At 39.1% G+C, this 11,408-nt stretch overlaps 1 protein-coding gene across 2 annotated transcripts; it reads left to right on the top strand.

Moving 5' to 3' along the window:
• The first annotated feature begins 4,492 nt into the window (after positions 1-4,492).
• On the top strand, positions 4,493-9,920 carry MS3_00005787 (uncharacterized protein). Of its 2 annotated transcripts, XM_051213866.1 has the most exons (11): positions 4,493-4,548; positions 6,602-6,865; positions 6,900-7,010; positions 7,044-7,145; positions 7,185-7,263; positions 7,566-7,594; positions 7,684-7,722; positions 7,761-7,861; positions 7,897-8,020; positions 8,108-8,562; positions 9,502-9,920. In XM_051213866.1, exons 1-11 carry the CDS (start codon positions 4,539-4,541, stop codon positions 9,745-9,747), a joined length of 1,560 nt encoding a protein of 519 aa, XP_051069879.1. In that variant the 5' UTR covers positions 4,493-4,538; the 3' UTR covers positions 9,748-9,920. The 2 variants fall into 2 exon arrangements, with proteins under 2 accessions (XP_051069879.1, XP_051069880.1); XM_051213867.1 differs by having other exon boundaries at positions 6,602-7,145; positions 7,185-7,594; positions 9,502-9,916.
• Positions 9,921-11,408: the final 1,488 nt, after the last annotated feature.

Here is an 11,408-nt window from a genome sequence, read left to right as displayed (position 1 = left end):
GGAAAACAGAAAAGAGGAAGATCAAACAACATACTGCGTCGAGAATGAGAAGGAGACATGATAAGGATGAGTAGCAACTGGAAACAACTGGAGATGATGGCTCAAGACAGAGTTAGACGGAGAGTGCTGGTGTGCGACCTATGTCCCTCTACGAGTGGTTACAGTCATACGGAAGTAAGTTAAATGTCTCTTGGGGTATATGGTCGATATTATCTCCTATCTCTGCTACCACCGATCAGGAACATGTCAAACACACAAGAATAGTGCTCAGCCTGTTATCAGGTTCTTCATAATATAAAAAATGACCCCACCACAGTAAACCATATTTATAGTTGTTTGACATTAACTGGGAAAGTAGGAATTTATAATAACACTAGCTGAAGTAAAGATTGGTTACCAGGCTTTAAAAAAATGTGACAGAGGCAGTGGTGCAGATTTTTTCGACTCCATGGCAAGGCAATAACGTAGCAATAGTGATTAAAGATTGCGGAAATGAATATCATAAATACAGTCTTGCCTTGTAGTTTGCCAGAGATTATTCTGTTTTTATTTCCACTCAAATTTTTGTCTGCTAACATTTGACCCTTCCAAGTTATTTAGGAGTCAAAACAAAGATTATCCTTCTGTCCCAGAGAAATAACTCAATCTTCAGGCTAGATAGCTGCCTACTCATTGCGACATGAACTTGAGTATAAGGGCCCTGTTGGTTACGAGGGGGTATGGTTCTACTTATCCTCCCTGCGAATTGGAGGAGCGAAAACAAACTGGGTAATAGTGGAAGTTGTTGAGGAGTAACGCTGAGTGTAACCATTTCTAGTAACTACAGTGTCAGAGCGAGTGTCATCCTTCTTATGAAAGGTTCGGAAGAATGTGTCATAACCATCACTTAACATAGGGAATTTCACAACTTGCTGATCCAGAACAAATGTTTGTACGAGTTTCCGCAGGAGCTCTTTTGCGTTTTGTCTTAAATAGACGGGAACCCATATGTATATTGCTAACATATCATACCAGTAATCCATTAGGGTGGGATCATGAGAGTTATGAAACGTTATGCTTATATTCACTCCGTGTTTCTGTTATAAACTGGTTTCTAGTCCAATAGTCCGAATTGAGGTGGGTAGGGTTTATTATTTAGTCCGACAACGTTTTCAACTGTCATTCTCCGGATACGTTGTAAAAGTGAGGTTTCTTCTAAGTGTAAGAAGATATTATGGAAGAACTTTCATCCAGATGAAGTCTTGGGTGGACACCAAGGGCGGTTTTGAGCAATTTGAGATACAGCGCACCCAATGTTTTGAGGAGAAAACCCAAGACAATATGCTACGTTGGGTGCAGAATGCCGTTTGAAGGAGAAACTTGGGATATCGCATAGAATGGTAACTAAAATTCTCCCTGTGATGAAGAGTTTAAAACCGAAGTCACATGAAAGTGGGAGGTGGGTAAATAGTAACCATCACTCAGCACTGACATTCTGTATTTTCTAGCACTAAAAGCAGAAATTTCAGTCGGTCCAGTAGTATATCTTACCAAAGTCCTCATGAAGAATCAAGGTATCGGAGGGGTATTGTATCTCTCTCCAAATCTGTCTTTATCAAAGGATTGATAGCTGAAACGGATAAATTTATTCATAAGTCTTTCCATGACCTTTGCAAGGTTATTGGTCCCTGATTGGAAGCTCCGCCTCATTACTCACTTTGCATACGAGTACGAATACACTTAAATGATTGTTTGCTCTCGGGAGGATATAGGCAAAGTAGATTTGGACGTCGATTCGGGATTCTGATCAGGTTCGATCTAAGACAGTAGATTTATATGGGTATGAGCCCCTTATTGCTTCTCTGATTTTGAGAGGTACAAATTTCACAACCAATCAATGCCTATTAGATTCGATGGAACAAATAATTCGTTAATTCGGTCAATCAAGTTTGGGGTTTGAAGGGAAGTTCAAGAGTATTTGCAGTCTGGACATACACTGTGGGTAGAAATAATGGGTGTGGAATACCCTAATTAGTAGCTTAACCATAGTAGTATAGGATATGTATACTGTTAAAAGGTTCAAATCAAGAATATTCGTGAAGTTATTTAGAAGTTGACTTTTGTCTTCCATGTAATTTATCAGAGGAATCTGACACTTTATTCTACTTCATTCTATTTTCTCCACGATCTGAGTACGCTTGTCGCGGAATGCAATGGACAGTCCCTAAGAAGAAGATCGTCTATCACTGGATAGATCGGGATATTTGACATTTACTAAGACAAAGGAAGAAATATTGGAGCATAGCCATTAGCCTTGGCGTAGCAAGTGCGGTGGAACGTTACAGGTCGGTACAAAATAAGTGTATAATTAAAATCCAGGAAGCTCAGTGAAAATATGAAATTCAGTTAGCTCAATCTGTGTAGGATTTAGTTTGTCCTGCAGATATACTGCTAGGACTGTAAACGCGATACTGGAGATCCCATAGTCTACGTGAAAGCTATAGTCGGAACAAGGACAACGTGGCTCTAAATTTTATCCTTTTTTAAACGTTAAAACAATTCAATCAGTGCAATAATCAAATGAACTATACATATTAGTTGGAACACACAAACATACCTACCATTATTGCATGTCGACGAAGTAAATAAAAATTATGAGTCACGCTAATATAATACAATAATAATGTCCTTCGATTGACAGGTAATATGCAACAGGGATAGTCTACAGACACATCAGAGCAGATTGACGTGATGGGCTCTTAAACAACGATTTGATTGGTTAGTTATGGACATAACTAACCATTTGTAGCCAAGCAGCCCAAGAGACTATTCTCGTACAGAAATTACAGAACAAGGACACAGCATTGAATTCTCAATCTAATTAACAGGAGTAGATCTGAAATGATAGAGGATAATCAGGAGAAATCAGAGCCTATGGCATACTATCTCGGGAAAATTTTCACTCAGGAGCCTCTTCTGGACGAAGAACTAGACCCGAACTTAAAGTCAGAAATTGTCTGCCGCAGTGGATTTCGTGAGTGATTCCACTTCTTCCACAGTTTCTCCATCAAGTGTGATTGTGTTGGTATTCTCCATATTGTACTTGAAGATGTCACTTTTTCGCTTGTGTGTGATGAGACCTACTGCTACAGATGCTGCCATTACACTTGTTGTCTTCACTTATATTTGTTCGCGAGTATGAAATAGAAGAACCAGGTCATCCTCAAAGTTCGAATCATCTAGTTGTATTCCGTGTTTCACTTGAGATATGGAGTTCTTCATAATTCAGTCAACCATCAGAATAAAGAGAAAGTGGGAGCGTCAGCAGACTTGCTCTAAAATTGCTTGACGATTTCCTGATAGGTTATAGACAGAAAGTAAGAATCAATTCTATGTGCTTCTTCTGAAGACTAGTACTTAGTGGAGTAGCGCGAAGTCCTGTCTTTGGTTCTTCAATTTTTATAGTGTATCTAAATGAACTCACAAATATATTTGAGCCCCCAATGTTACGTTACGCTGATGATGTAAAAATCTGGTGGGAAATATCAGGAGACACAGACTCATGCCCACTTTATGATTAGCTGATCTAAAAAATTGCTGATGTCTATCAGCGCAGCAAAGTGCGCTTACATACACTTTGAGGATACGAATGTAAATAGGTGTAGCGTAGGGGAAATGCCAACACTCGTAGTCCGGTCTCATAAGAATCTCGGGGTGACGTTGGGTCATGAATTTACGACCACGGCTCACTGCCACGAGGTCGTAGCTGAGAGGTTTAGAACACTTTGAGCTTCAAAAAAGACTTACGGACTTAGATACTGCTGTGTTCACTACAGTATGCACAACCTTGATGAGAACTAAATTTAAGAACTCTTCAGACTGCAAGCCCCTGTTTGAAAGGTGACTCGGGTATCTTGAAAAATGTACAGAGGGCAGTTACCCGAGAGATTCCAAAACTCCGAGGTTTACCAGACGAAGAGCGTTTTGATAAGCTAGACCTCTTTACTCTGTCTTACCGCAGATTATGAGGTGATCTGATCTTGATGTATATAGTACGAAGAAATGATTTTGGACCTGGTAAATCTTCTGTTTTTCCTTCTACAGATTTGGAGAACTCAGAGGTAACAGAAGGCGGGCAGAAAAATCAAGAACGAACAAATTACCCGTAGCATACAGGTTTCCCCACAGTCATAAATTCTAGGAACCTGCTACCTGAAGAAGTGGTGTGAGCGCCTTCAATTGACTCATTCAAGAGAAGGCTAGACACTTACAGAAGCATACTAGAAAAGGAACAACATGGGCTGTAGGCGTTCTGTCTTCACTACACAGATCTGAAAATCCGAATCTGTATCATCAGACACCATAACTAAGTAAATGCGGAATCCATTACCTTGACCAAGTGAAGTTGAATGTTTCGTTGGTAATTTGCTTATGATGGAAAACTAAGATAGATTTTCTTCCTGGTATATTATACTTTGGTATTTCTAGTGAAGGGAGTTTTACTTGATAACTGTAAGTGTTTTAATCAGTGAAAGACAGTTGTTACGCGCTAATCAGAGATGGCTGATCGTGAGTAGAAAAGTTACCTGTTGTTTTCATTTTACGTTTTAGTTTGTAGTCAACTTGGATAGAAGCTAACTAGTTTGGGGACTGTCTTTCATTTTATAAGTCCTGGACTTTTCTATGTTTCAAGCATTTTGCCAGTTGCTGGCCATTTAAGAGGTCGTGTGGAACTGGCAATTTCCTTAACGGCAATTCCCGTTTATTTTCAGTCATTCGTAGACTAAATTGCGATCAAATGGCTAAAATAATCTTACTGGGCCTCTATAACAAACCCGCGACTGTAAATTACGTAGTTTGCCATAAGTTGTGTAGTTCAAGCACGGTTAGGCATGCTGACCTGAAAGTATCACTCGAGAAGCTCGGAAGCCTAATGGCTCATTTCACTTATTCCTATCGCCCTAGTTTCAAGATCAACGCCAGGTATGAACAACCATAACAGCCTATTTCATGCTAAGTGTTCGGGCCCATCGGAGTGAGATTTCGCCCTGTTCGAAACCATTATTTAATTTTGGTCGCGCTCCCGAAGTTGTACGAAAAGTAATTGCCAGAAGCCTGTGATGTGTTAGTTCTTTTACCTTAAAAGAAGCTGAATTTCTCAACTGATTCAGTCTTACTGTACGGTGATGTATCTTAATCGCACCATCCAACCAATAACGTAACAGGTTAGACAGATTCAAGTACAACAAATGCCTAACGGCATAGCATACACGTTAGTTACTTTCTTACTCAAGCAATATGTTCCCGTCTCCATATGTTTATCGTGTAGTTGGCTTTAAAGAACTATGGATGGTTCAAAAACAAGAAATGAGTTTGAGGATTAGCAAGTGTAGTGTAATGATAAAGCCCAGAGATAGGTGGAAAATGAAGAGTTAATGCATCTGCACCACTGGCCGATTTTAAGCAAAGTCAATCGACTATTTTGATCGCTTAGAACAATCTCGCGCACTACAGTCCTAACCGACGACTGCATATTTATCTGTAGCAGGGATCAAGTGTCGGATTCCTTCAAAAATGTATGTAATGCTGAGGTTATTCTGGAGTTAGTATTTTATTGAGTGACGAGCTGAGTAAATGATATCAGTTTTGATGTCCTTCGAGCTACGACTAGCGATCAGTCGACGTAGAGTTAATGTTCCCATATTTCGTTCACTCTTTCTGGACATTTTCTTGGTTAGTTCTCCATGACCGTTGACATCACTATCTCTACTCGTTAAATTCTTTTTGTTTTGGCATGTGAGCTTGGGCTAGCAGACATCGGGTTCGAGGTTAACTACTTGAGTCACGGCTTTAATATCTAGTCCTCTTGTCACTGTTTACTTGTCTCAGTATGTAATACATTTCTAATTATAGTTCCTACTTCAGTTTGACCGATCTTATTTCATGCATTCACGGTTGCACCTGTGGTTTTTCGCTTGAGGTGTGCTAACATGAGAAGCTCTTTCCAAAATGTATTTCCATCTCTAGTGCTGTCCGAAGAACAAGGGCGGCTAATAATTTACGGTTGCTTGTTGTGTGGGAAAGTATTTCTTTTTGAATTACCTGAATAAGGTGAGTAGTACTTGTACCAATCGAGGAGCGTTTAACAAGGCCCAGAGAAAGACGATAGAAGGCCAATCACACGACCTTTTGTGAGTTTTTAGTGTTGACTTCGTACTCCGGAAAGCCCAACCACCAAAGATGGCAATCCCTGAAATAGTGGAGGATGAAACATTTAGGGTCAATCCTCCTTGGCCCTAACTTAACTTTCTGAAAATGCAGCACCGCTGCAGATGTTGGTTGCCTAAATGGAACATCTTACTGATTGTTGTAATAAATAAGAATTATTTCAAACTCCCCTTTGGATGAGTCAATCAGTTGGCTTGAAAAACGTTAAATAAAGCTAAATCTTTAAAGTGAATAGATTGACTTACCATTTATCTAAATACAGTTGCATGTACTTTTTGTTCTATATGTCTTGCGTTATTAACCAGCAATTAACCTAAGACTTGGTTTGCCGAAATGAATTTGAACTTATTTGTTGACCAAAATACAAGTTTATATGTCCTTTTCTTGGTTTTAGAGTTCACATATGCTAACATGCAACAGGCTAGTCAAGCTGGCTACCCCCCCTTCCACTATCCAACAGCAAGTGATCAAAACGCTCAGTTGCTTCAAGGTTATGCGCTTTCTCAACAAGGAAATCCAGCTGCTGGAGTTCCAGGCTCTATGTTTGGGGCTCAGTCAGCGGCTTCATATAATTTTGACCAAACAGGTTCTGCTTACAACCAAACCTCTTCGATTCCCGTATGTCAGGTAGACGGTTCACAAGTCCCTATGCAACCCGGTTTGTTTGATAACTTGTTGTTTATAATTTTCAGCTGCCGGAGGCTTTGCTTACCCTAATTTCTCTGGGTCATTCAATCAGTATCCTGGAATGGGGCAAGGTATGCCTCCTGGATTGTCAGCTGTCCAAGCAGGCTTCAGTACCGGTACTGCACTATAACCTTTTCTTATTTTTAAAGATATGCAACAGTTTGGGCCACTCATGGCTAATGCTTTTGGGCAAACGATGTCTGCTAATGGAGCGATTTTAGAGGCCATAGCTCACGAACAAGGACTTGCAGGTTAGATTTTCTTGACAATATGGGATTTCTGAATTTCAGGTTTTAATCCAGTCGCTTTCCTCCAAGACCCAACTGGCACGAACACTCGCGGTGGATTGGGCTCTGGAAGAGGCAGCAGGTATGTTAAATCCAAAATCTTTGGTACATCTGAATATCGAACGGTGTTTTGAGTTTTGATCGAAATTTTTGAGTGTCTCCCAATCAGTCGCGTATTTGGTTCAATTTGAGTGGGAGCTGTGTTTTTCGTCAGTGTTTTGGGTAACTTTATTGGTAATTACCAGTCAATGGTTTTATGGTATATGTGTGAGTCTTGGTATTTTTGGCTCCCCCACTTTAATATTTTTTTTACAGAAGCAAGTTGTCTTCTGGTGTTTTTGTGTTTTCACTATTTTGAATTTAACGAAGATTAGTGTTTTTCAGCCAAAGAGGTGGATATAACAAGTTTGGCGGTAAGTGATTTCCAGTGAATTTTCCAAATTTGATAGCTGAAAACTCAGCAGCTTTTATATGAGTCATATTTCTCGTCCTACTTTTTTAGGTTCTCGATCGGGTTCCAACTTGCCCAGTGTCACTAATCGTAAGTTATTCATTCATAAAGTAAAACCGATTGTTCAGCTGATGGACTCCGGGAGGATACAATCTTTGTCAGTAATCTGCCTCAAAATATTGATCACGATGTGATGAAGTCTCAATTTGGTGTCGTCGGGAAAATCAAGGTATCTATTTACAGTAATGGTAATTTACGATATAGATCAATTCCAAAAGCGGTATGCCCATGATATGGATATTTAAAGAAAAAGGTATACCTAAAGGCGAAGCGCTTGTAACTTATGAAGATCCAAGTTGTGTCCAATCGGCTATTCAGTGGTTTAAAGGTATTTTCCTAACATGATTTACTTCAACATTTCCTGATATGTTTCACTCGTCGTTACTGATTGTTTTTTATTTTGTGTTTCTACTAGAGCATGAATTTTTGGGAAGAAAGATTGAAGTCAAACAAGCTATTAACAGTCAAAGACCAGTTATTATCCCTCCTGGGGGAGGTGGTTTGCTGGGAGGAAATGGAAATGGACCAAACAATCCTGCTGCTGCTCTGGCTGTCGCAGCTGTGGCTGCGGCTGCCAGTGGGAACACTGTTGCCAGTTTGATGAATAACAGTGCGGCTGCTGCGGCCAGCCTTGCTGCTCTTACAGCGAACAACCCTCAGCTGGCTGCCCACTTTGATTCCAAGGAGTATCCAGGTATGGGTCGCGGAGCAAGCACAGCCTCTCGAGGTGCCCGTGGAGCAATTACCAATGGTTCTTCTGTACGACCTAGCGTCGGTTCGGCTCAAGCAGGTTCAAGGGAAGGTGACTGGAGCTGTCCACAGTGTGGTAATATTAACTTTTCATGGCGAGAACAATGTAATAGGTGCCAGGTGGGTTTTCCATAATTTTTTGTATTTAAACAGTATGTAGTTGTAATGCGTGAGGACACTTCATTCTAAAGTATTTCAATTTATACTTGAGGTTCTGTGTGAAATAAACGTTGTTGCAGTCTTGGTTATTATTTTGTTGTCCTTAAATATTTTCTCTTATTTCAGTGGTATTACGTTTAAAAATGTAGATCAGTATATGTACAGATACGGAAAATTAAGCGCTACTAACGACTTGATAAGAAAGATGAGAGGTACATAGACTTATTTCTTTCGTTGAACATGCTGGTACGTAAAAGCAGCAGTGAAACTAATCACGACAACTTTGATACCCTTATGTCAAACAAAACGTTTATAGAGTTTGAAGCATTATCTACGAATCGTAGCTGTCTTATAATAACACTAACAGTCCGTTAAAATTGTCGTTGTGGTAATAGGAGTTTAAACTACCTTTTCAGTAAGTGGACCTCTTTTTCGTTGACGTCTTAAGTCTCAGTCTTGAATAAGTAGGTTGCCGACTTGTGAATAAATTACATGGTTTGAGGACTATATCATCATCGCAGATGATAACATATCCACCTTGCTTGTTATGGTCTTGAGCTGTATTTAATTGATTTGTGCACTAATTTTACTGTTGGAAGTAAGAAATCTTGTCACCGATGTTTCCAGATTTGATCCATAAACTATATATTCAGCCTTACAACTAACCTCATTTGTAAATACTGATGTAATTCCTTGGGTAAGTTACGACTTAAAAGCATTTACTTATGCTATAAACTTTATCACTGGGATGGTTATGTACGTCATTTTTCTACGTTTCATTATCATTTTAAAGATTTTTGCCAACTACATCGCTAAAAATTCTTGCTATCTCATTTTGTTTATCGACAACTCATCTGATCACCATTTTTAATCATTGTAATCGTTGCTTTTAATTTTCAGTCAACTCGTTCAGGCGATGGATCTAGTAATCCTGATACGAATTCTAGAAATAACTTGAATGCAACTAGTCGAAGTGCTCAACCACCTGCTGCAGTTATGAATTCCAGTTCTCAACAGAGCAATCCTGGGTTTGGACGAGGCGGGGCAATGAATCCTACTTCAAGCGCCAATCGAGGAGGTCGAGGTGGTGGTCCCATGCGTGGAAGTAGTGTTGGAACAGGTCGGGCACGTCCAGCGCCTTATTAAGCCATCTAAATTTGCCATTGTAGGAAATTTCTTGAAATATGCTTTCATGATGCATTTCAGGTCTCTGCAATTAGTGTCTTTGTTGTCTCACTAACTGGATGGTTTGTGAAATATTGTATTTGAACTATGTAATTATGGTCATATAACCCAATAATTGTTATATGCTCTACTCCGGCTTAGTTAATTTTTGATTCCGAATTTGCGGCATAATTCCAGGCAACTTAAGGCCAGTTGTCCTACGTAAAAGATAAAAGGAATTTTGTAGAAACCAAGATTCTCGTATTACAATTAACTTAAAGAAAACAAAATGAGGTATGCTCGGTTCTTGTCTAGTCAGGACTAGTAGCGACTGTGGTGTTAGTTTGAAGTAATAACGCCGGGATGCAAGAAAATATGGCATCGGATTTTCTGATAGTTAGGTCCTTTGATTAAACGATACCTAGCAGATTCCGATAAAGACATACAGCTTTTGTCTTTATAGTAATTGTGAACAGCAAGTGGTTTCTAAGATTCATTTGTTGAAGAAATTGCTTATTAGAATGTCACATTTCCGCACTTAAATTCAGTCCATTTCACCATACGAACTGCAAGTAATGACAATTGCTACAATGAAGTTCTTGTTCTTTATGTGAATTCACTTTAGCAGGCTATATATAATCATTTTTATGCAGTTACTTTCTGTGTACTAACTACAAGATTGAACTCGTAATTGAGTGCTCGTACTAGTATCTATAAATTACCTCAAATTTTAAATTAGAGTTGACCGGATTTTCTAATGGACTAAGTTTCAGATGTTACCATTATTTCACGCGTGATATATGAATTCGGAGATACTTCTCAGTTGGTTAGTTTCGTGTAAGAGCAGTTGGTTATTATGTGTCATCATATTTGAATTAGAATATTAATTCTGTATGAAATTGCTAAGTAACGGTATGGAATAGATAGCTAGATGGTTTTCAGTGTTTTGGTACAGTTAATTCCCGTTGTTTGATCAGGGTAATAATTCCAGTATTTGTAGCGTTTGTAAAAAATAACCGTAGAAATAGTGATTTAGGTGTCTGTCGAATATTGTAAGACGTCCAACGAAGTTATTAAAATTGTTTTGGTGAGTATTACCATATACAACTGAGCTTTATTCTGATTCTCCACTTCGAATGGCTTACTTCCGTACTATCTTTGTTACTATGATCTTTTGTTCCATGGTCACTATATTAATAGTATAATCTGACCTGACAATAACTTTCACAAGTGAAGTGCTTTTTGATATTTTTGAGCAAACTCTTCACATTACTTACCTGACTGAAAGCGGATCGTACTAACTTTATTCTTGATATCGGGAAATTTACCAATTGAAGAATCGGAAAAGCAAACTGAGTTTAGTTTTCTTGGTCGTTCAGTTTATCTATCACGACATCCATATAACGATCCATAATAAAGAGGTCTGTTTACACCAAGAAAATGTAGGAGGCGCTACATTTCAGGACTCAGCGTTTCAGTGGCACTCAGTTTGTCACGTCTCTGTTAGCGACTGACAGCAGTTGCACATTCCCAATCCCTCTAGAGAAATAATCTTAAGTTTAATCTGCTTCAGAGCAGTTTAAGTTGTAACTGATAGACTGACGACGGCTTGACATCCTACTCAAATATAAACAACTTGAGTG

Source organism: Schistosoma haematobium, chromosome 3 (genome assembly GCF_000699445.3).
Source record: "Schistosoma haematobium chromosome 3, whole genome shotgun sequence".
NCBI classification, from domain to species: domain Eukaryota; kingdom Metazoa; phylum Platyhelminthes; class Trematoda; order Strigeidida; family Schistosomatidae; genus Schistosoma; species Schistosoma haematobium.
Note: the sequence above shows the minus strand (reverse complement) of the source record. Positions and strands in the feature narration are given on the sequence as shown.